This window comes from Gracilinanus agilis, chromosome 4 (assembly GCF_016433145.1).
Source record: "Gracilinanus agilis isolate LMUSP501 chromosome 4, AgileGrace, whole genome shotgun sequence".
NCBI classification, from domain to species: Eukaryota; Metazoa; Chordata; class Mammalia; order Didelphimorphia; family Didelphidae; genus Gracilinanus; species Gracilinanus agilis.
In genome coordinates this window covers 385,712,144-385,739,160 of record NC_058133.1, presented here as the reverse complement: position 1 = coordinate 385,739,160, position 27,017 = coordinate 385,712,144, and the positions used below count along the sequence as shown (strand labels likewise).

At 35.5% G+C, this 27,017-nt stretch overlaps 1 protein-coding gene across 1 annotated transcript in view; it reads right to left on the bottom strand.

Moving 5' to 3' along the window:
* The window catches only part of LAMA2 (laminin subunit alpha 2), a 625,852-nt gene that overhangs the window by 124,505 nt on the left and 474,330 nt on the right, over positions 1–27,017 (bottom strand). The window contains 3 exon segments of the mRNA XM_044676961.1: positions 14,039–14,177; positions 15,550–15,713; positions 16,456–16,572. Of these exon segments, the coding sequence (XP_044532896.1) occupies positions 14,039–14,177; positions 15,550–15,713; positions 16,456–16,572 (420 nt within the window).

Sequence of the window (27,017 nt, the reverse complement as noted above, 5' to 3'; positions counted from 1 at the left end):
TCTTGTTTAATTCTTTGTTTTCCTCCACCCTTTATATCTAATCAGGTGCCAAGTTTGTCATTTATCTCACCACAAAATTTTTTTTCCAATCACTCCCTTCTCTCCATTCACAGGGTAACCTACATAGACTATTGCAGTAGACTCTTAACTGGTTTTCTGACTTCCAGTTTTTACTCTTGCAAATTCAATCTTCACAGAGGTACAAAATAATCTTCCTACACCCTAGGCCTAACTATATCACTCTTTTGTATGAACAAACCAAGAAGCAAGCAACCCTTTATTAGCTTTATATTGCCTCTAGGAAAAACAAAACAAAACAAAAAGACTTTTCACCTTAGTATTTAAAGCCTGTCTCTAGGTTTCTTTTCTCTAGGCTTATTTTATACTATTCTTGTCTATATATATCATCTCTCAAAATCAGCATTCATCTCCCACCTCTATATCTTTGCTCACACTGTCCCGTTTATCTCACATTTGCCTGGTAGAATCTTTAGTTTTCAAGGCTCAACTCCATTGCTACCATGCAAAATCTTTCCTAATCCTTCTCATCATTAGTTATCTCTCCTTTCTCTAATTATATATTTATCCCTTAATTATATCTCAGGAAAACTCAAGCTTTCCAAAGGCAAGAAATAAAGTTTTCTTTGTTTGCTTATCTCTGGAGAAGAACTGGAAAAGTGCCATATAGTTGTTTTAAAAGTATAACATATACATAAAAATAAGCATTTAAAAGAAAAAGATAATTCCCCAAGAGACTCCTCCTTTTCAGATCTCCCTAGTTGCTAGTCTTTTCTCCTTTCTCTAATTATCTTATATTTACTTTTATGTTTACACATTGTATACCCAAGAAAATATAACCTCCCTAAGACAAAGTTTTGCTATAGCTTTGCCACATAAGTCTTTGTGGAATTAATTGGAAAAGTACCACATTTTTTAAAAAGTGTCCTGATGAGTTGTATATGAATAAAAACATATGTTTAAAAGGAAGGAATGACACTAAGAAATGACCCTTGAAAACAGTTGGAATATTGGTACTGTGTGGAAGCCTCTAATATGGAAGGTAAGGTAAGGTTTGTAATCATAAAAGATTATTGGAAGGAAACTCAGAGAGAAGGCAAGAAACCCCATACTTCTCTCTTGTGCCTTATGCCTTCAGATACATGAAAGAAATGAAAGAGTTAGGAAAAATAAGGGTTGGATTTTTGTTTTGTTTTCATTTTTGCTTCTGAGTGTAAAATTTAAAACAAAGTCTTGGAGGGGAAAAAAAAGACCAGAAAAGACTGTTCTTACAGCTGGGGGAGATTAGCCTTTTGATGGTTGGGCTTTACTAACGTCATTATAGAAGTTAAACGTGGCAAATCCAGTTTCTCAGACTCTTGTTTGCAGTTCTCAGGAGTAAACCAAACTGCCAAGACAAGCTTCTGCAGCACTGGGGCAGCTGCAGTTTTTAAGGTGGAATCATAGAATCATTCCCCACAGTATAAATTTGGAGAGGGACCTCAAGAGGCATGTAGTAAAACCTCCTCCTTTGATACATAAAAACTGAGGCTCAGGAGGTTAAGTACAAGCCTTTGAGAGTGGATGATTATTTGGATTAGAGTACAGGCATAATCCATTTAACCTTAATTGGTTCTTTAAAATATACTAGTTGAAACAATATGACATGAGGCAGGAAGGTTCCATAGAGGCTTAATTGGCACTATTGTGAGGGTTTTAAGATGTTAAGACCTGGTTTGACTAAATTACATTAATTTATCACTAGACTATATTAGTAGCAGATAAGATAGTGGGCCTTAACCAATAAGAAAGTTAAAATCTACTAGGATAAAACACAATACAAAGCAAAAAGTGTATAAATGGAAATGGATGTTTAAAAATATAATATAAGGCAGAGCATTATAGGTATCAAACAAGAAATGACAGGTCATTAGAAGTAGAGAACATTTCTGAGGGAGTATTTCTTGAGTAGGGAGTCGTTTGCCTTAAATTACAGGCAGCATTTTATCAGGCAGATATATAGGGGACAGTAATGATATGTGCTTGGGGAATGGAAGGAGACTATTTGGAATGAACCTTTGATCACTAAACATGCTGCTTGGTTGATCGGGAAAGTCAGAGAGGTAGGGCTGCATAGTGCTTGGGGTGATGATGGATTTGAGGCCAAGAAGATTTATGTCCCAATACTGGCCTAAGATGCTTACTAGCTACATAACCATCTAAGCTTTCTGAAACTTTTTTTTTTAAACTTTAAAGCGGGGACAAAAATACTTGTAATTCTTCTCTTTAAAGGGTTTTTGGAAGAATGAGTTAATTTATGTAAAGTGCTTCATTAACTTTAGAGCACCATCTAAATGTTGGTTATTATAACTCAAGTCACTGGGACTTGTTCATATTGAGAGGAATTGGTGTAGGGCTTGCCTTTAGAATGGTCACTATTATTGGAATGAAGTAATGTGTAGTATTAAGTATCTATTAATTATATAAGTGTCTTGGAAAAGTGAGTTGTTTCTCCTACCCCTCTTGGCTCTAGGACACTGACTTTGTAGTCTGGTATGGGGGAAGTATGAATAATTTTAGAAACTCTAGTTGTGGTAGTGGGGATTGGCAATAAATTACTATTTATACTGGCAGCCTCCTTTGTGGGGCCTTAGGGATGAAAAGGGACTCACGTTTGGGTGGTAAGACTCCATTGTAGCTAAAGTAGAGAATATATTGGAGCTGTGCTTGAGGGGAATGAGGAAGGGGAGTCTTTGGTGATGAGCTAATGATCCTGGGACCTATCTGTTAGGTAGATGGGAGCCACAGAAGGTTTATTTGTGCCATAGATTCTAACAGCATTATATTGTTTTTGTGCTTGAAAACTTCTTGCTTTTTATATTAGTTGGCATATAGTGAAGGGTTTAAAAAAATGTTTGCTGAACTGAATTGAAAGGAATGGTGTGGTAGTGGTATGGGTACACATTAAGGCAATTAATCTAACAGCAATGTGGAGAATAAACTGGAGGGAAGAGGCTGGAGTTGAGGATATTAGAAAGATAATGTAGAAACTAAATTAAGGAAGCCTGAACTAGGGTGGTGGCAGTGGGAATGCTCAGGGAGGGGATATGTGAAAGACATATTTTTGTGGTAAAATAAGTACGTTTTCATGGCAATGGATATGTAATGAAAAAAGGAAGGCATCTCTTACAACTTTCTGATTAGATAGATGGGGCACTTATATGCAAACATCAGTTGATTTAAAAAAAGGTTTAATAAGTAACTGGCTCATGGGAACTAAACATTTTAGTATTCTCTGCATTTAGGCTCCTGCTTTTGCGTACTTGGTATTGGATGCTTTCTTCAGTGCTTAGAAAAGCTGCTGAATTGCAGATGGAGAAGAAGCAATGGTTTGCAGGTTTCAGAGGCAGATGCACTTGTCAGATCAATTATGATTTCAGATTATTTTTCCCTTTGGTTTCTGAAGCTAGAGAATGAACACTGCACTAGTAAAGAATTTTAATTTTGATGACTAGAGTTATTATTAGGAAACAATTATTGTTTGCAGGACTACTAAGCAGTTTAATTTAGGGACTAAAAGACAAGACATGGATGTAATGCAGAGAGAGAGAGAGTGAGAGAGAGAGTGAGAGAGAGAGAGAGAGAGAGAATGAAAGAGAGAGAGAGACAGAATGAAAGAAAGAGAGAGAATTAGGAGAGAGAGAGAAAGAGAGAGAATGAAAGAGAGAGAGAGACAGAATGAAAGAAAGAGAGAGAATTAGGAGAGAGAGAGAAAGAGAGAGAGAGAGAGAGAGAGAGAGAGAGAGAGAGAGAGAGAGAGAGAGAGAGAGAGAGAACTTGTATGAGATCCAGGAATTAGGCCCTGGCTAACACTCATGTTTGCTCATTTGATTGCAATAAGTACTCAGATAATATTTACAAAGTTCTTTATAGACAAAATAAGTTAAAAACAACAAGAACCCTCACTATTTCCCCTCTGCTATAGAGTTTATTCAATTTTAACAAGCAAATAGTAAAGAAGATTGGCTGAAGAGTATATTGAATGAATTCATATCTAAACAAATATATATTTTAATAGTGTTTACTATGACTATAGTTACCACACATCCCAAATTTTGTCTGGTATACTCTCAATCGCAGAAAACAAAGTATAATTTTAATAAGCCTTTTCAAATAAAATGTTTTATCAGGTCATGCCTCAATGTTTGGTTGGAAATATCATTATTTCCAATTATGCCCAATTTTAAACTTTACAGCATTTTGATCAAGAATAGGTATTTTAGAAATGCTTTTTCATCTTAATATAAAAACAAAAAGCAAAAAAAAGGAGACAATAAAAAATCACTGTCATCAAAGTCTTTAAAGACCAAAAAGTCCCTCCAGAACCTCCCAACCCAAAACCCATCATTTAAGAAAAGAATTTTTATATAAAACTTTCAGTCATCTGTCTAGTAATTTGGTAATAAATTATTGGTAACCATAGATTCAGCTTTGTACTAAGCTTCCTGGGGAATCAAGAGAGGAAGCCTTGGTTCATGTCCTATACATTACAATTATGGTATTTTTAACGCTAGCATCTCACATGGTGCTTAACACGGAATAGGTATTTAATAAATAATTTTTTCTTCATTTATTTTGACTAGGGAGTAAAAATATACACCAATGAAAGAAAGAACACTTTTGTACTAAACCGTGTGGGGTTTGATATGAGTGTAATAATTGTTGAGAGGAACAGCAGAGACAATGTGGGATAGAATAATTGGAGGGGTTTTCATATGGGGGTGAGAATTAAGCTGAGTATTAAAGAGTCACTAGAATTTCACATAGACCCTCAAATCTAGTTTACATACCCTTTTCTTTACGCAGTCTTAAAAAAAGCAAATACTCTGGGCTACTACTTTAGAACTACAACAATTAGGTAGCAGGATGACTAAAACATTGGGCTTAAACTCAGGAAGTTCAATAGTGCTCAAACCTCTAGGATGCCATTTTGAGTTTTCTTGGCAAAGATACAGGAAAAGTCTGTCATTTCCTTCTTCAGGTCACTTTACAAATAAGGAAATGGAGGCAAACAGGGTTAAATGACTTGTCTAGGGTCACATAGCTAGTAAGTGTCTGAAGCCAGTTTTGAACTCAGGAAGAGGACTCCAGGCTCATTGTTCTATCCATTTCACCACTTAGCTGCCCCAGAATTAGGAGGTCTTGAGTTGAAGTAGTGCTTCTTAGACTTATGGCAGTATGATCCCCCAAAATCACTTAACATATTTTTCTATCTGTAAAATAGAAATAATAATAGCACTAAGCTGATAAGGTGTTGTGAGGATTAAATTAGATAAAATATGGAAAGTATTTTGTAAACTTTAGAGTGCTATATAAATATTACCTATTTAATCAAGTTATCAAAAAGCATTAAACATTAACTAAATATGTGCCAAACCTTGTACTACCTGTTGGAGACATGAAAGGCAAAAATGGCCTCTGACCTCAAAGAAATAATAATCAAATTATTTTTTTATTAATGCAATTATGTTCTTTTAGGTATGGAGAACCATTATCATTTGTTTTCTTTATTTGTTAATAATGTTCTCAGGTAGTCATTCTTTTTCTTTAAATATATTTAACTTTCTCTGTCCTTGCTTGGCTCAAATTTGGATAGTCCACCCAAATACCAGTAAAGGCATCTGTTTCTTTCTTCTATATTAGGAAATAGGTAGCTTCAACTGAGTTGAATCATGAAATGGTAATATCTGAGCATCAGGAAGGTCCTCAGTGGCCCAGTCTAATCCTGGCTTGAAGCACAATTCCCACCTTCAGTGTCTCTAATAAGTGATAACATCTGTTTTTTGCTGGGAGAGCATCAGTGATAGGACTGAGATCCAGATGAAGTTCATTTCAGTTTTCAATAGCTTTTTGTTATGAAGTTTTTCCTTTCAGTGAGTCAAAATTTGCCCCCTGTAACTTTAATCCCAATGACTATTCCTAGTTGGTAAATTTGCCATCTCTGGGCAATTAGTTCACAACTAAAGTCTTCTTTTACATAAATATTTTTTTTGGGAGGTAGGGCTGGGGAAGTGGTGAGGAATGGAGGACTGTCTGGACTTGTGATTTCATCTATGTAGAAAATTCCTAATACAGATATTCCCTTTGTCAGGCCATTCATTTGTTATGTTTCTCTTTCACAACTTTACACAAGCAAGGTTACACAAGAAAGGAGGAATCCTTTCTCCTATATCCTATTATTCAGAGCATAATGCCAATGATAGTAAAGATTTTTAAATCTTGCCATATGAGGATAGATCGAAGAAAATGGGGATGTTTAAACTAAAGAAAAATTTGGTGTTGGTCATAGGGTCAGGCTAGGGAGTAGGGTGATGGATATTAGAGCTGTTTTCAAATGTTTCAAAAGGCTGTAATGTGGAAGAATTAAACTTGTTTTTATTGGCCAGGAAGGAAGAAATAGCTGCTTTGGATGGGAGCTAAGGAGGTAGATTTAGTCTTGATATAAAGAAACAAAAATAAAAAGGAATAAATCTTCCTAGCAATTAGAGCTTTTAAAAAATGGACTGACAGGAAGGATTATGTTCCTTCTCACTAGAGTCTTCAGACTATTCTGGAAGACCTATTTTTAGGTAGGCTACATGAGGAATTTGTGCTCAGTTGTAAGTAGATTAGATGCCCTCTGAGGTCCCTCTTCACCCTCAGGTTTTGAGATTCTGTAACTTATAGGGAATACAACCTTCTTGCCATTTTGCTCATTTACCTAATTATTTAATTAATTGCCATTCTTTTCATTCACATTTTCCCCTCAGTTTCATTTGTGATTACTTTCCTATATACAGAAATAGGCAATTATATAAATAATGGAAAAATATTCTTTACAAGTGCTATCTCAATTATGCTTTGGAGTTATTCTTGTTATTCATTTGTCTCTCTTGTGTTTTTTCCTATCTTATTTCTTTTCTTTCTCTCAAATGATCTAACCTTTCCCCTTCACTATATGGTAATTGGATGCTTTATTGCCTGTCTAATATATGTCTTCTTCTATCGAATTGTAATTGCCTACTTTGTTTCTTGTCTACCGTATATCTCTTCCTTCTGATTTCTTTAATACATGCTCTTCTTTGTCTGGGCCAGACTCAAAGGATTAGAAGTCTTTTTTCATTGCTTAACTTTTGAACATGCTATCCCTGATTCCCCATACGTCTGTGTTTTGCTGTACCTCTAATCACAATACCATCATCTACATTATGAGATTTCAATTTTAAATAGGTAATAGTTCTATTTTGTTCTTATCAAGTATAATTTTCCAACACATATTACTATATAATGACATTAAAAAGAAAAATTTAAAAATAAAAAGGGAAAATTATATTTTTCTTGAATATATATTTTAATAGCCATTCTAAAAATCTATTAACTCTAAGGAAATATTCTATCAACTCTGTAGTCCATTAGAAAGTAAATTTTTTCTTTGATATTCTCAATAACTCTATTAGTATTTAATTATTTTCTCATCTGTAAAATGGGGATAATACAATTGTCTCTTACAGTGCCCTTGGAAAGGAAGATAAACTTAGCAAGAACCAAATTTTAATCAAGTGTTAATAATATTTCTTCTCTTTGGTCATTTCAACAATTGCTTGCTACTAGAGGTTACTACAATGCAAGACACCATAATAGGTAGGCAAGACGCTTCTAAGTTCTCTCTTTATAGTTTCCATATTTCTTTTGGTTATAAATTATGAGGGGAAAAAAGAGAGGGGTTGTGGGAGGAAGCGAGAGACAGAGGAAGAGAGAGAGAGAAAGAGGGAAGGAGGGAGAGAAGGAGGGAGGAAGGAAGAGAAGAGAAAAGAAATAGAGAGGATAGAGACAGAGAAAGAGAGAAATAAAGGCACATTCACAGATAAAGAGACTCTTTATCATTATATATCATTATACTGTGCACACAGTGGTTATTTCGAACATTTTCATTTCTCCTCAAACTTCCCATGGAACCTAAACTGAGGACCTTGTTTTATACTTTTGTGCTCAGTGGCAAATTAAATTTGGTTGTTGATTGAATCAACTTCTCTTACAGATTCTCCTTTCCCTTAACTCAGACAGGGTATGTCTTTAATAAACTTTTTCTATTCATCTATCCTTTCATTCAACTTAATATTATTTATTTCAAAGAAAAGCAGATGTAACATAAAAAAAAATTTCAGTCACTCCAACTGAAGCAATTTGTTGAAGAATCGTGACTGATAACGTTGATCACTGAATGTAATCAAAACAGTTTTATAATGATTGTCAGTAAGCTTATTGACATAGCCACAGAGTACAGCTAGAATATCCACATAGGATTTTGAAAGAGCACTTGAGATTCTTAACTGCATTATAAGCTTCTATTCATTTAGGGGATGGATTCTATCTCCTAGTCATCTGTATTTCACCCCATTCCAAACTCATCCTCAATGTCTACTAGCATATGCTGAATCCACAGTCAGTACATAAGAAATAATTGTGTTTTTGTTCCACTTAGAAGATACAGGAAACTTTTTGAGCTTTTTTGATGCTGTACGTACAAGTATTTTGGAAAAATCTTTAGAGCCTCTTTTTCTTATGTGGGTTGGACTTGCAGAGAATGAATGTTCATTATAGAGAAATGCTACAATATGTGTCAATGTGAAACAACAGTACTTTCAAAGATAGTCAATTTTGTACCACCAGCCGCAGTAACCAGAATTGTATGTTTTGTGTCTACAAAAGTCAAAAAAACAAAAAAACTGAGGGCCCTTTAGAGGCAAGAATTAATGGCTCAATTAAGAATTTAAATAACTAAATAAGAACAGATTATGCATAAAGAAATTTAGGAGGATGAAGTATTGTTCTGGGCATGAGATTCAGACTGGCATACAAGCCTTATTTAAAGAAATTGTTTAGGGGGCAGCTGGGTAGCTCAGTGGATTGAGAGCCAGGCCTAGAGACGGGAGGTCCTAGGTTCAAATCCGGCCTCAGACACTTCCCAGCTGTGTGACCCTGGGCAAGTCACTTGACCCCCATTGCCTACCCTTACCACTCTTCCACCTATAAGTCAATACACAGAAGTTAAAGGGTTTAAAATAAAAAAAAAAGAAATAAAAAAAAGAAATTGTTTATAATGAAGTATGTAGTTGTCGTCCAGTCACCTAAAGATCAATGCAAATGTCAAAAAGTCAGAGATTTTGGCTCATTCAAGCAAATGATTGATGGTTATATGATGACCACAGAATTCATTTCAGAAAAATAAACAGACTAATTCTGAAAGATGTTGAACAGTGTAAGTTTGTAGGGACTTTATTATATCACACAACAGTGGTTATTTCAAACCTTTTCATTTCTCCTCAGACTTCTCATAGAACCTGACCTGAGGACCTCTGTTTCATACTTGATAGAAATAAAAGTTGAGGCTATTCATTGAGAGCTTTCTCTTTTTCTCTGTTCCTCATCACACATCACATCTTCCCCTACTCTTTTCTTTTTCATCTTTCTCTCAAATGAGCTGACTCTTCTCTTAGCCAAGACCAATACCTCTAAGCACCATATACTCCCTCTACTATTTTCTCCAGATTAGTCCAACTATAGTTGCCATTTTCTCTGACCTTCAGTATCCTCCTATTTACTGGTTGATTTTTTGTGACCCACAAACATGCCTATGTCTCCCTCATTCTTAAAAATCTCACTTGATTTGTTTATCTCTACTAGCTATTATGATAATATGGTTCTTGTCCTCTTAAATCTGGTTAAACTTGAGAAACTTATTCACAATAAGTACCTTACATCATCTCTTATTTGCTTTTAAATTCTCAGCAACATTATCATTTCACTTTCCACCTGCTAATTTTGATTTGTGATCTCTCCTCTTACCTTTTTAATTACATTTTTATCCAATTCATTCTCCACAGGGCTAACAAAGTCATTTTTCTTAACTGCAGATCCACCCATTTTAATACCCTAATGCAGTGATGGGCAAACTATGGCCTCTGGGCCAGGTGAAGCTCCCTGAAATGTTCTATTATTCTATTATTCCTAATCTGATGAATATAATGAGTAGGATACAATACAATGAGACTTTGAAAGAGTTGCCTTAGAAACAGACTGACAGATGAACATTTCCTTTCCTTTGGCCCCCTCTTTAAAAAGTGTGTCCAATTGCTCATGGGTAGGATGAGCTAACATAATAAAAATGACCATTCTACCCAAATTAATTTACCTAGTTAGCGCCATACCTATCAAACTACCAAAAAGCTTCTTTACTGAATTAGAAAAAACTATTACAAATTTCATTTGGAATAACAAAAGATCAAGAATAACAAGGGAAATAATGAAAAAAAATGTGAAGGAAGGGGGCCTAGCAGTACCAGATATTAAACTATACTATAAAGCAGCAGTCATCAAAACAATATGGTACTGGCTAAGAGACAGAAGGGAGGATCAGTGGAATAGACTTGGGGTAAATGACATCAGCAAGACATTGTATGATAAATCCAAAGAGCCCAACTTTTGGGACATGAATCCACTATTTGACAAAAACTGCTGGGAAATCTGGAAAACAATATGGGAGAGATTAGGTTTAGATCAACATCTCACACCCTACACCAAGATAAATTCAGAATGGGTGAATGACTTGAATATAAAGAGGGAAATTATAAATAAGTTAAGTGAACACAGAATAGTATATACTTGTCAGATCTCTGGGAAAGGAAAGATTTTAAAACCAAGCAAGAGTTAGAGAAAATGACAAAATGTAAATTAAATGGTTTTGATTATATTAAACTAAAAAGCTTTTGTACAAACAAAAACAATGTAGTCAAAATCAGAAGGGAAACAACAAATTGGGAAAAAATCTTTATAACGAAAAACTCGGACAGGGGTCTAATTACTCAAATATACAAGGAGTTAAATCAATTGTATGAAAAATCAAGCCATTCCCCAATTGATAAATGGGCAAGAGACATGAATAGGCAATTTTCAGGTAAAGAAATCAAAAGTATCAATAAGCACATGAGAAAGTGTTCTAAATTTCTAATAATTAGAGAAATGCAAATCAAAACAACTCTGAGGTATCACCTCACACTTAGCCGATTGGCTAAAATGAAAGAAGGGGAGAGTAATGAATGTTGGAGGGGATGTGGCAAAATTGGGACATTAGTGCATTGCTGGTGGAGTAGTGAACTGATCCAACCATTCTGGCTGGCAATTTGGAATCATGCTCAAAGGGCTATAAAAGACTGCCTGCCCTTTGATCCAAGCCATACCATTGTTGGGTTTGTACCCCAAAGAGATCATAAATAAACAGACTTGTATGAAAATATTTATAGCTGTGCTTTTTGTGGTGGCAAAAAACTGGAAAAGGAGGGTATGCCCTTCAATTGGGGAATGGCTGAACAAATTGTGGCATAAGCTGGTGATGGAATACTACTGTGCTCAAAGGAATAATAAACTGGAGGAATTCCAGGTGAACTGGAAAGACCTCCAGGAACTGATGCAGAGCGAAAGGAGCAGATCCAGAAGAACTTGTACACAGAGACTGATACACTGTGGTAAAATCGAATGTAATGGACTTCTGTACCAGCAGAAAGCAATGACACAGGACAATTCTGAGGGATTTATGGTAAAGAACGATATCCACATTCAGAGGAAGGACTGCAGGAGAGGAAACATATTAAAAAAAAACAATTTCTTGAACATATGGGTTGAGGCGGACATGACTAGGGATGTAGACTCGAAACTACCACACCAATGCAACTATCAACAATTTGGAAATAGGTCTTGATCAATGACACATGTTAAAACCAGTGGAAATGTGCATTGGCCATGGGTGGGGGTGGGGTGGGGAGTGAAGGGGAAAGTAGGAGCATGAATCATGTAACCATGTTAAAATGAATATTAATAAATGTTTTAAAAAAAATAAAAAGTGTGTCCATCACTTATTCACTAGTGAATAAGCTTCAGCAGCTCTTTGTTACTTCTAGAGAAAATATAAATTTCTCTGATACTTGAAGATCTTCATAATCAGTTTCCCCCCTATCTTTCCAACTTTGCTTTCTAACTGCAGCTCTGCCTGACTTAACAATAAGATGCCCCCATGCCAGGTATTCTTTGGTGTCTTCCCTGTACCATCAGCTTCTTTTTGTGTTTTGTCTTCCCCTCTTAGATCATTTATTTGTTTTCCATCAATATAATTTTTAATAATTGTTTCCTGACATTTTGCAAGTCATATTCTCTTCCTCCTTTCATTCCCCCTTCCTGAGACGGCAGGTATTATATGATACAGGTTATATATGTGCTATCATGCAATACTTATTTTCTTATTCATCATGTTGTGAAAGAAGACATATTGTTTACACTAGAGAAAAATTTATGGAGAAAATAATGTGAAAAATGATACACTTCAATCTACATTCAGACTCCATCAGTTCCTTTTATGTCAGTGGTTAGCTTTTTTCAACATGATTCTCTTGGAGTTATCTTAGATCCTTGCATTGCTGATAATAATTACGTTATTCATGATGATCATTGTACCTTATTGCTGTTATTGAGTATAATCATCTCCTGGTTCTACTCACTTCACCTAGTAGCAATTCATGTAAATCTTTCCAGTTTTTTTATGATTGTCCTGTTCATAATTTCTTATAGCACACTAGAATTCCATTATAATCACATATCAATATTTGCTCAGCCATTCCCCTCTTAGATTGTGAACCCCTTGAGAACAGAAATTGTCTTTCTTTTTTTATTTGTTTCCCCAGTACTTAATGTATTGCTTGGGATCTGTAGGATCTCTGAAATAATAGTGGTGGTTGTACCATTCATATGAGGGACTCAGAATGAATTAGATATGAGTAGTTAAAAAAGCTATATATAATGGGAACTTTATGAGAATTCTGCAGAGAGAAGTGGCCTTCCAGTAGTCAGGAGCTGTGAATTATACCTTTGCCACATATACTCTCTAAGCATGAGTCTACTTCCCTGTGAACTCTGTATGTACCTAGGGGAGAGCATGCTCCTAGTTCAGTACCAACTGTTGTTACTACTATACCATGTTAGTAAATATATATTTATAAATGCTAATTATGTCTTTCTGGATAGTTGATATTAATTGATAATCAATGGGGAAGCACACCAGTGGGGGCTTATGAGTAATTATATTAGGATTTCTTCCTTGCCTTCCATCCAACTCATTAGGGTTATAGGTAAGCCCTGATTAGCACAAAAAATGAATCCCATGAAGAGGCAGTATGCATTCAAAATTTCAATATTCTAATTTATAATTATGTTAAACATGGTAATTTGTTTCAGCCAAATGGAAATATGCAGTGAAAATTTGAATAATGTTATCTACTTCAGGGGGTTCATTATTCACACCAGTGGAGGCTTGGCTTTATTCTTATGGGGAACAAATAGTAGCTGAGTTCTGGGGACCTCACTTGTCGGTATGAATAATATTTGGGGAGAGCAGCCCCAGAGTCGTACTGCAGAAACATTAGTGGAATAAGTGTACAGCTTCTCAAGACGACTTCTTTGACATGACAAAGCTTATTTGGATGTGTAATGTCTGCTACAGTGGTTTAGAAAAGTGTCTTCCTCTTGCTTTTATACTTCCTGTGGTATTAGTCATCCTGGGACTGCGGGAGAGAACGGTGCTTCCCAGGTGACTTTTCTCAGTGTCAGTATAGGCTATTGATGGGGTCACCCACCGATATGACATGATGTCACTGATATGTCATACCTTGCATTGGTCTTAATCCCTAACTTTCTTCTCTTTGCCTTGACAGGCCATGCAGGGAGGCAGAGGAGGGGGGCAAAAGGTAGTGATAATAGAGGGCCATCTGGGCTCTCACTTGCATCCTGAAGGTAGAAAAGTGTGCTCAGGTACGTGAACTGCTTACCTCTGCTCGCATGTAAAAACCATCGTGCTGACAGCTTCAGTTTGTAATCTTAGACGTGCAGTTGGTGAATACTTTAAAAATTAGAGCTCGTTTAAACTTGGGGTATTTTGCATAGATGCTGCTTTTCTTACCTGTTGTGTGGCTTCATTTGCATGACCTTTGGCTTCCTTGGCAACCCTCTCAGCTTCATCAATGTAGTCTTTGATGTTGCTGTAAGCTTTGAAGGCTGCAGTAGCATTGAAGGAGATGTTTTTAGCCTCTTCAAGGATTCTGTTTGGATGGCCCCAGGTGGCAATCAAAAGGAAAATAGTTACTGAATAGAATGTTTATCACAGAGCTTGTCAGCGGTCATTGCCAATATGCATTTGTTACTGACATTCTAGAGCAGTGGTTCCCAAAATTTTTTGGCCTATTGCCCCCTTTCCAGAAAAAATATTACTTAGCCCCCTGGAAATTAACTTTTAAAAAATTTTAATAGCAATTAATAGGAAAGATAAATGTACCCGTGGCCATCACCGCTTCTCTAGATCGCTGCAGCACCCACCAGGGGGCGGTAGCGCCCACTTTGGGAATCCCTGTTCTAGATCATGGGGACAGGTATATATTTAAGTTAAATCCATTATTGTCACATCACAGCTATAACACATAATCAATCATATGTAAACCAGCTTTGAATTAATTTAAAAATACTACAAAAATAATATCTTATTAAAAATCTTTCTTAACATATATGGGTTCAGGGTGTATTGCATGCTATAAAACGGATGGATTAGATTTTTAGGTAGCACATGGTTTTAATGAAGAAGGCCTTCGAATGTTGAATTTTTTTTCCTCTAGTATTAAAAGACAAGTGGTAGTGTGAGGGACATGGATACTCTGGCCATGAGAGCAGAAGGAGCTATGCTTAAGTCCCACCTGTGATATATATATATATACACATACTGATTATGGGATGCTGGACCAGTCAATTAACTTCTCTGGGCTTTAAGCAGCTTCCCAACACCACAAATTTCAGAGAAGCTACCAATCTGCATTGGCAGAAGGAGTTTCTCCATGTGAGAGTTCCCTATACCAATGAAATCTTTTGCTGTCCCTACCACTAAGACAGGTGTAATAAGGACCTACTTGGTGTCTTCCAAATAGTATATACCTCAAAAAATTATTGATTTCAAAAATATTTTATGGGGCTGGATAATACTTTTTTCTACTGTGAAAACCCCGAAGTTACATTTTATCATTCAAGGTCTATCTGGTCACATTTTAAAAGCTACATTTAAAAAATATACCACCATACAAGTGAAAAAAGAAAACTGGATTGAGTAAAGATATGTGATTTTTATTATTTAAAATGGAAATCAGAGAGTTACTATGCTTTTTAATGATGAGGAAAATTTTTTTTCCAAATTTAGCCAAAGGCTATGTACACCCCCTACCCAAACTAAATTTGCATCTACTTTCAACTGAGACTTTTGATGCTGCTCCATATGGCTTTGTCCAGACCTGACTAATTAGGCACCACAGCAAGGATACGTGGCTTGTATGCTCATAATTATAGCAATCAAACTTTAAAAGGCAACTTTCTATACTTTCCATCAGGCAAGCAATAAATATGTTTAGAAATCCCCAGCAATAGATAACATACCCATCAAGGACTGCAGATGATTCATTTAGCTGGGCGGCATGATCTTCAGCCTGTAACACCTTCTCTGGAAGCCTTCTATCCTTGATTTCTTGGGACAGATCATCTATTTTATCCTTAAGATCTTCAGATTCTTGTGGCAACTTTTCCTGAATGTCTTTAACAAACTGTTATGAAGATTAGAGGAGAGGAGAGAAACTTTGAGAAAATAAATCGAAGCCTAATTTCTCATTTACTAATTTCTCTATGAGATATAATTACCTATGTTCAGTTCTTTAGTTCAATGTCAGATGAACTAATTGAGTAAAAAGGCAACAGAGTGTTAAAGCACTAATTTAATTTTTAAAAATTGGGAAATTCATGAAGCAAATTTCTGTGAAAAAATATAACTCTCAAAAGGATGGTGTTACATGTAGAGGATACATATATGTAAAATTTAGACTACACAGACACATAAATGCAATGCAATGCTTAATAGATTATCTAGGTAAAGCCTAGTTTGCCTCTATTTCTCCTTCACTCAATGCCATTACGACAGAAAAACACCAACTGTAAATATCATATTTTAAATAAGATATGTTCTTTGACTTTGTGGAAATAACTCTGTGTGTGTGTGTGTGTGTGTGTGTGTGTGTGTGTGTGTGTTTTCAGGCATAGGTGTGTGTGCAGTCTTATGTGAAAACCTTCAAGTCTAGCAGGGTAGCAATGCCATTCAAGCCAAGACCATAAATATGGTACCATTGGGTTGATTTAAACATAACTGAAAAATGGATGTTGAATTTCTTTGAGCTATAATCAGGCCGATGTGTGTATGAGTACTGAATACAACTTCCTATTGATGTTTGCTAGAGCTTGTGCCAGTCCTACCACATGTTTGAAAATCTGTTTTGAGTGTTATAGAATACTCACATCTATCACAGAATTGATTTCATCAGCAAGATGGTTGGCTTCATCAAGTATGTCATTGCCCTCTTTTAATGTGTTCTCAGCTTCTTGTTTGCTGCTTTCAACTGCTTGTCTCTTTTTCTATGATAAAATCAGAGGGAAATACCAAAATGTCAACTGCCTGGAGTAAAGTTAACTTCAAAGACTAAAGCACCATTTTTTTTATCCTGAGATGTCTGAACAAAGTTTACTCGACAAGAGTTAGAAAAATACACATACCTGATGTGACTAGTATCCACTTATTTCTGTTACTTTGGCAATTTTACCCTTCTCAAGATGAGATAATCAGAATTACAAGAATTTCAGAATTGGAAGGAACCTCAGAGGTAATCTAACCCATCTAATTAATATTGAATATTGAATAATAGCCCTTTCTACAATGTACCCTCTCAGTGGATATCTAGCTTCCATTTTAATAATCTCAGTAATGGAGAACTCACCATGAGTTCAAATTACCCAAGTGATCAAAAATTCTACATTATTTGCTGAGAGTTTAGGCTTGTTTTGAGGAAAGCTAAGAGTGTCGGCTACTAGGTGGCACACTGATGAATGTTGGACCTTGAATCAGGAAGACCTGAGTTCAAATCCAACCTAAGACAATGGCTGGGTGACCCCGAACAGTTCACTTAACTCTGTGCACCTTAATTTCCTTATCTATAAAGTTAACTGGAAACAGGAATGGCAAACCACTTCAGTAACTTTGTCAGGAAAGTTCCAGATGGAGACATAAAGAATTGAACTTAAGTAATTTAATAACAATAATAGCAGTGTTATCGAACTGGAGTTATGAAACTTATGTCAAAAATGACTCAATTACTTGTTGGAACTGGAGCAATGCATTTTGTTATCCTGGACCTAAGTTTTCTCATCAGTAAAAGAAATAAATTTAATCAGATGAGCTTAAAAGTTCATTTTACTTTGAAATTTCTCATTATACTATTCAATCCTTTGAAAGTATATATAAGTACTAGCTGTTTTATAGTGAATTACACTGGTGTTATACAGTGAATGACTTACTAGATCTATTTCAAAATTTGAGTAGAGATCCTCTGTACTAATCTTGCTATGCCTCATCAGATGAATTGTGCAGCAACTATGTTTTACAGCAGAATCTGTATTTATGCACATTTGTGGGAGATGTTATGGAGTCAATTCTTGCCAAGGCACACATTGAATCAAATGCCCTATGAAGCCTCATCCAACTCTGAAATTTTATGATGCTAATATACTACTTTTATTCTATCTGGTATATAGTTTTGTCTGCATTTTCTTTTTTATACTCCATTCAAATATTCCCTTTCCCTTTTCTATTTGTGAATTTAACTGTAATCAACATTATTTTGAGCCCTGCTATCCATATCTGAATATAGGGCATCCTTAAAGTTTTAGTATAGTTTTTTTTTAACCCTTAACTTCTGTGTATTGACTTATAGGTGGAAGATTGGTAAGGGTAGGCAATGGGGGTCAAGTGACTTGCCCAGGGTCACACAGCTAGGAAGTGTCTGAGGCCGGATTTGAACCTAGGACCTCCTGTCTCTAGGCCTGGCTTTCAATCCACTGAGCTACCCAGCTGCCCCCTTAGGATAGTTTTAATTGTCACAATTAATAGTCTTTACAATAAAAAATATTTTTAATTTATAATAAATAATAGTAACAAATAAAGTTAATTTAAAACCATAGTAAGATTTCTAGGATTCTTTTCCCAGCTATGTGACTCTGGGCAAATCACTTAAACTCAATCATCTAATCCTTTCTGTACTTCTCCCTTCTAGCTGACACCTAGTATTGGCTCCAAAACAGAAATAAGGATTTTTAAAAAAGACTTTTAGGATCTCCTGGATTACATGATTATTTTCTTCTGATTACTGGCCTGACCTTATAAAATGTAAACTCATTGAGGGTAAGTATGCTCCTTCTTTTTTGGTCTTTGTAACACCAATTCCTAGTATATGGTTGACACAATAAATATACTTTGATTAAATGATTGCTGATTAAATAATAGGAAATATCCTACTTATTCCACTGAGTATGTGATCCCATAGAAATGGATAATCTTATCAGCAACATAGATTGTATTCCACCCATTCCTACTCATCTTTTATGGCTCTTGTCCATTATTTTCTCATAAATTTGACCTAGATGACTCCCATCCAATGTACTGAGGATATTTCTCCTATTCTCTTCACATGACACGTAGATCAACAGAGCAAACGTAAGCTATCCATTGCTTTTCTTTAACTTGGACTTTTGATGGACTTCCTTTTTGTCTCCTTATGAGTATGTCTCCCTGTCTGATTGATTTTTAACAATCAGAAGGCCATTGAAAAAAACACACTTTAGGTGTTCTTCAAATAGGGGTGTGGAATTTAAAAGATAAGCAGCCCAAGGAAGGTGCCCAGAGTCATTTACACAACTTTGAGTAGGGAGGTTGGATAAAACTGCTCTAGGAATCAATTCAAAGAAAAGAGGCAATTGAATACTCTTCCAGGAGTTCAGCTGTTTGATTGGGGAACAGGAGAGGAATAATGGTGGCAACAAAAAGCTGGTGAGGGATGCTAGCAAGCCATAGGTTTGCTTGAGGAAGAGAACAGTGGTGTTCTAGTGTATAAGAGATCTACAGTGCTAGTATGATGGATCGCTCATGTCCACATATACATTTGATTATCCCAGTTTCTTATTTCAATAATATAAGACTGAAGGGAAATCTCATCAGATAACATGCATATATACAGAAGTATATGTATATATTTATATCTATATGATGCATGTAAGAACATTGCTTCTGCCGTCTCTACCAGTCTTTTGTAAAAAAGGTTATTCTCAAAGGACTTTCATTCAATTCAATATTATCAACAGAATCAACTGAATTAGACCTAGAAATGTTCTTAGGTATCAACCCCATCATTTCATAGATGAACAAACTGGGTCCCTAAAGGGGTCAAATAATTCTATCAAGTCATGTTATTAGCAAGCAGTTGATTCAGGATTTGAACCAAGGAACTGTAATATGATTGAAAATAAAATCTATTTCTTGCCTTGCCACACTATATGAACTATGTGCAAAACACTATGCTAGCCAAATTCACTCCACTCAGTCTTCTTCCACAATGTACCCTCTCCTCTCAAATCTTCATTTCCGAATAATGTAGAATCTGCTGGAGTAGTCCGCATATAACCAATAGGATTACCTATAGGTAACTTGGATGTTAGAAGCAGATGTAATGGGGCTTGAAAGAGCCAATTGTAAAATTTTCAGTGGGAGTATTTGTACCTTGAAAATTTCCTAGAAATCATAGCTTGATTTATTAATTGCTGATTTTCTGGACTTAAAAAAATTTTAATAATGCAAATTAAAATAAAATATGTGTATGCATACATTTCCTTCTTTTTTCTCCTTTCCACACCCTGAATATAATACATTTTAGCAGCACGCCCCTGTTTGCTCTATAAATATTGTTTTGAGTTTAGCAGAAATGCAATAGAAAGCTCAGGAAATAAAGTCATCTACAGACTAAGGGCTTGGTGATTACAGATTAATATTATCATTATTAATAATAATAACTAGCATTTATATTGTGCTTTAAGGTTTGCAAAGTGTTTTATATCCATTATCTCATTTGAACCTAACAGCATCTCCTTATGTAGCCCTTCTAAGATTATGCCTAAGGGAATTAATTCATTTCCAGATTTTCAGTCTCAGCTCTTACCTTGTGTTAAAAATACTTTTCATTTACCATATTCATAAGTTGTGTAGTACATGGCAGTTTAACAATTAATTTTTCTAAATATGGTTAGTTATATTAGTGTGAATCATAGTAATTTCTAATATTATACAAATTTTAAGGGTGAATATTATAACCATTTGGGTGTTAGACTCAATGTCACAGACATTATGGTTTCTTAACACAATAATGAGCCAGTCTTAAGCAGTAGTTCTAAATGAGTCACCTCTGGGATCTGCATTAACTTTTATAATAGGTTACTTTTTATTACTTGGAAGCAAAAAAAAAAAAATGCACAGACTGGATGGCACCCTAGTGGCTAAATGAACTGATGTAGATTCTGAATGTGTCGACTCCATAGCTTAGGTATTGACAGAATTTATCTTGAAATATAGTAGCGGGAAGGATTAGGCAGTCTTCAAATGTGTTTAATCCATGTTACTTCTCTATTCAAAAACCTTCAGCAACTCCCCTCTTGCCAAGGGAATAAACTATAAACTTCTTATGCTGGCATTCAAGGACCTTCAAAAACTGGCACTAACTTACCCTTCTAACTATATTTCATTCTATTCTCCTTTAGAGTTTATAGGTTCCAGGTAAAATGAAGTAGACATCATTTTGCCCTCTCCTCTCTCTTAACTTTGTTTACAGAATCACCCACACCTGGAATGGACTTCATTTTCATTTTGCTCTACTAAAAACTCCTTCAAAATTCTTTTAAGGTTCAGCTCAGGTGGCACCTTCTCTTGAAGAAATATTCTTCATTGATTCTCTAACCCTACTTAGGTGAAAGTGAGCCTTACCTCCTCAAATTTCTCTTAGACTGTTGCTGGGTGCTTTTATTTGTACTTGTATAATATTTGCTTGTATCATAGTTATTTATGTAGAGGAAGCATGGTAGGGGAAGAATTAGAAAAGACTGCTATCAAGAACACTGGAATTAAAGATTCAATGGGACTTGAGACCTAGTTTCATGATTTAGCAGTTGAAGATGACTCCTTTCCCTTCATTTCCATCACCCTTGATACCAGTAATGTATTACTAAGAAAACTTCTGAATATGATTTTTGAACTGGTGTCCTTTGTGACCTTTGGAAAAATATTGGAGAATTTTCCTTTTTAGTTGCAGACTTATGATGTTAAGTGCTGTTCCAATTTAAAAAAAAAAAAGGAGCAGATCGAGGTTTAAATTATAGGTTTATTGACTTGATTTCTATTCCTAGCAAAATTCTGGAATGTAAAATTAAGGTAATAATATGAATATTTCAGAGAGGAAGTGACGATCATTAAAAGATAGCATGATTTTTATCAATACCAATCTTGTGACATTTTTGACAAGGTGAAATCCAAACATTTATCTGACTGGGATTTCAGCAAGGTATTTAACAAAGTATCTAATGTTATCTCATATGGACAAAATGGAATGAATAAGCTAGATGGAGGTCAGTGAAAGTGGAACTAATTGAATTGTGGAGAAAGATATTTTATTATTCATCACTTATTAATAATGTTTGAACTTTGCTTTATATGTCTAGAAAATGTCTAACCTAAAAGCTTATTTATAGGTCAGTCTGACCTCAGAGATACTCTCAGGGGAAGCCAGATGGTTTCAGGGAATGCTTAGATCCCACCCAAGTCTTAAGTCTACCCAATCTTTGTGTTTTGGGTTCCTCAAGTTTGAATGCTTATGCTCAATGGTTATGCTTATTGATATACATGCCAATGAAGCTTGTCTAGGATTGCCCCCTCTGCTACTTTGCACTTAAGTTGTACTCCTGTTGGTATTGGTACTCTTATTTGAACATTATATACCATAAACTTCAGAGACTAGTCAAGGAGCCGAAAGGTTTTCCAGTCCTCTCATGTATCAAATGACCAAATAAATTTCTTTCAAAAATGATTTCAAATTTTGGGGTTTATTCTCATGGCCAGCAATGACTGGATGCAGAGAGTAGTCATTAGCTGAAGACATTATGGAAGATATTCCTCTTTAGTACTGGTTGAACAAGATGACTTTTGAGGTCCCTTCAAAATCCAAGATTCTGTGATATTGTTAAAATGGAAAGAATACAAGATGTGGAGCTGAAGAACTTGAGCTGGAATTCTGGATCTACTATTTAACTCATGTGTGATCTTTGTAACTAAGTAACCATTTGATTTGCTTATCTGTAAAATTTCGGCATTCATGCCCTTAAAAAAAACACTGGCAAAAGGACTCACAGATTAAATAAAAACTTGATAAGTATTGTGGCCAAAAATGGGTGTATATGTTAAATCCATACCTGACATCATGGTTCAGAAATACAAATATTTTAAAAATCAGAACAAACTGAAAAAAATGAAATAACATTGATATTTTAATGAAACAAAGAGAAAAAAAAACTTTTGGAAGCAAAAAACAATGAATTTGATTATAGAAAAATAAAATAATTTTTAACAAATTGGAATCATTTTAAAATGGGAAAGAGGGCAACTAAGTGTATAGTACATAGAGAGCCAGGTCTAGAGTAAGGAGGACCTAGGTTCAAATTTGACCTCAGTTACTTCTTAGCTGTGTGACCCTGGACAAGCCACTTAACTCCATTTGCTTAGCCCTTGCCCTCCTGTCCTAGAGTTGCCACTAAGATAGGAAGTAAGAATTAAAAAAAAATTAAAAACTCTTACCTTCCATCTTAGAATCAATGTTAAGTATTGATTTCAAGACAGAAGAGTGGTAAGGTCTAGGCAATTGATGTTAAATGATTTGTCCAGGGTCATAGAGGCAGGAAATGTTGGAGACCAGATTTGAATCCAGGACTTCTTGTCTTCAGACCTGGCTCTCTATCCATGGAGCCATGAAGGTGCCCAAAGTAAGAGTTCTTTAAAAAAAATGAAATAAGCATTTACATAGCACCTACTAAGTTCTAAGCACCCTGCAAATCACTTTAGAACAACTCTATGAGGTAGGTGCTAATTATCCCTGTTTTACTGTTAAGAAAATTCTTCTTTGACTAGTGACCTTCATTATTGCTTTTAAGTCCCATTTAAAATTCTACCTTCTGTAGGAAGCCTTTCCCAATTTCTCTTTAATTCTAGGGCTTTCCTTTGTAAAACTATTTAATATTTATTCTGCGTATAGCTTGCTTTGTATATATTGGTTTGTATGTTGCCTCCATCATTAAATTAAAAGCTCCTTGAGGACAGGGACTATTTGATGATTCTTTTTGTATCCCAACACTAAATACAATCCCTGGTACATAGTGGGCACTGAATAAATGTTTATTAATTGATTGATCATAAGGAGGTAGGTGGTACAGTAGAAGGTGCTCTGGAGCTAGAATTAGGAAGATTTGAATTCAAATCCTGCTTCATACACATTCATTCATTCATTCATTCATTCATTTATTTGTTTGTTTATTTATTTGTTATTTTTTTAAACCCTTAACTTCTGTGTATTGGCTCCCAGGCAGAAGAGTGGTAAGGGTGGGCAATGGAGGTCAAGTGACTTGCCCAGGGTCACACAGCTAGGAAGTGTCTGAGGCCAGATTTGAACCTAGGACCTCTCATCTCTAGGCCTGACTCTCAAACCACTGAGCTACCCAGCTGCCCCCTTCGTACACTTGTTATAAGCTGGGCTACTCTGGGTAAGTGACCTAACATTTAACTGTCTGTTTCTTCATCTGAAAAAAATGTGTCTACAATAGCACCTACCTCCCTAAGATAGTTGTAAGGATCAAATGAGATAATTTTTTAAAGTGATTTACAAAAAAAAAAAAAAAAAAAAAGAAAAAAGTTCTACAAACCTTAAAGCATTATTATAAATATCAGCTGTGGGGACAATGTGAACCAAGTGATTATTATAAATCATCTTTGCCCTGGAGTGTAGAATTTCCACAACGACTTACTAATATTAATGATAATAATAACAATGATAGTTATAGCTAACATTTATATAGCTCTTACTATGTGCCAAGCAAGAATTGTGCTTTATAATGATTTTTACAACAATCTTATGATGTGAGTGCTGTTATTATTAGCATTTTGTAGTGGAAGAAACTGATGGGAAAGAGAGGTTAAATGGCTTTGCTTACTTTGAATTTGAATTCATATCTTTCTGACTTCCTGACTTCAGGTTCATTCAGGGCATTATTCACGACTACATCCTAGCTGACAAATGAGGCACATAATATTGGTGCATAATTTGAAAAAAAAGCCATGCAAAGGTCATCACTTAAACTTGGAAGCTGAATAAATGGTCTTCACAATGATCTCCACAAGAAGCATGGTGTTGATTCTATCATGAGCTCTCAGCACATGTTTGAATATTGTGTTTTGGAAACCACCAACTGGGTGGACTTGTTGGAAGGACCATTTGCTGTCCCTTCTTCTTAAGCTATTTCCTAAACTATTTTACTTTCTATACATGTGAATTTTAAAAATTTAAAAACTGAAATTAAAATGGAAAGAGGAACCCTTAGGTAAGTTGAAGTTATTCCCAGATGCATCACAGAAATAGATAAATCATGCGGCCCCATATCTAATATGACTGAGGACTAAATCTGGTTTTACAAGATGCCTCCCTTTCTTTTCTTGTAAACACTGCTGAGCATGACAGTAAAAGCCTCAAACTGATAAGGGCTGCACATATTCTAGGGGAAAGCATCTGTCCTCCATTTCTCACAGACCTGACGAGAAAGACTTCACGAAGATAAACCTTTAAAGGAACACTTCAGAAGTCAAATCTTTTCCCCTTCCCCCTTTTTTTCTGCTGATCCAGAAGAAAACTGGGAAAAACAAATAGGCTAGAGTTGAAGTTTGGGGTTGAAAGTGAAATTGTATGCTGTGAAAGATTTAGGATTCATTATCAGATTACTCAGACCCAGTTTTATCTCTAAGGGAAAGGTTTTCTCACAGAAGTACTTATAAACCTGATTCCAATGGTTTTTTTTTCAGTGTAGGTTGTGAGTTCACCCTTATGTGAACTCTAATGGCAATGCTGGTTATCAGGGAAAGCAGTGGAGAAATTGACTCAATATTGCAGACAGAGCAGGATGAAAGATGTTTTATATGAGAGAAGTATCTACATTTTTTTTTCCGTATGCCTATCTAAAAAAATTGGAGATGAAAGGTGGGGTAATAGAACTCTAAGCGGGTCTCTTCAGATGAGAAAAAAAGTTAATTGAGATACCAATCTTGAATCACTTTTGAGTTTCATTTTTTGGTTGTGATATGATCTTGGGAGATAATGATATCTTAAGCTCTGACATCTGTTGCAGAGAATGAGAAGGCAATGAAATTCTAGAACTTGAGAGGAAATTTCCCAAGTCAACCTATACTTCAATATTCAGTGACTTCAGTAGAGAGTTGTACCTGGAAATTATTTCACTGAGGAGTAGTTTGAGAAGGTAGGTGGGGGATTATCCAGGACTTCAGGATATATAAGGTGTTGGGAGATGAGATGGCTCAACCCCCAGAGTGTTTGGTAGTTAGGAATTGAAGAGTAGGTGAGTGGGTCTTTATGATGATACGCCTTTAGGGATAGGGCTGAGTGAGAGATTAGGTTCAAGCAATGTGGCACAGATTGGGAGGAACTACTGAGTATGAGGTTCAGGGTTAGAGAGAGAAAGAGTATACTCTTTGGGTTAGAAGCCCTAGTCACTTCTACTTTTGTTATATGACAGCTCCAAGTGAGGGTGAATGGCAGAAGATACAGTAAGACATAATTTTGGAGTAAGAAATGAGAGAGGTTTCTACTTTATACACTATATCTTCTATATCTTGTTTATATCTTGTGAATATGTTCCTCAAGGAGAGGGCTAGGGCATTTCCTAGACATAGAGATTACCAAATGACCTGGCAAAAAATGAAAATGATTTCATATATATACACCCTTACCTTCTGACTAAGAATCAGTACTATGTATTGGTTCCAAGGCAGAAGAATGTTAAGGGCTAGGCAATGGGGATTAAGTATCTTGTCAAAGGATTTCACAGCTAGGAAGTATCTGAGGACAAATTTGAACCCAGGACCTCTTGTCTCTGGGCTTGGATCTCAATCCACTGAACCCCCTAGCTGCCCCAAAATGATTATATTTTAAAAGATGGGAAATGATAACTTCCTTTTATAATTTATGAATCATCTATGTATATAGTCAGATATTAACTTGTTAAAATAAAGATAAAAATCAATGAAATTTATAAAAAAATTTGCAGAAAATATAGGGATGTGTTAGTGGAAATTTGGGGTTCATTTGAGCCTTAAATATTTAGATATATGACATAAACTTCCTGTGGGTGTTTAGGGGACTTTGAAACTACATTTCCCATGATTCAATGGGTTTCCTGTCTTACGTGGTGATGTGAGCCAACTTATGGCCGGCGATTTGAATTTGATCTTAGCAGGCATGTGGTCTTCTTTATTTTACCAATATGGCTTTAATTAAAATATTAATACTTCTATTTACATCCATCTATATCCATTTTAATCATAATAGGGAGAAATTGGGGCAATTCAATCTGAACTATTTGAACAATTTTTTGAAACTCAAAAAAGTGAAATGGATCAAAGAATAAGTAATAATACAGACTACTAACATTTCCTCGGAAAGTTTAATCAATATAAATCAATTGCCACAAGAAGGAGACTAAAAGACATTAGAAACTGGCTCAGGCACCTAACAACATGTGGTTGCCATGGGGAGAAATGTGACAACCAAAAGCCATACAGATTCAGACCATTTCTTTATAGTCACACAATTGATTGAAAGATATAGAGAGGGGGCATCTGGGTGGTTCAATGGATTGAGGTTCAAATCTGGGCTCAGATG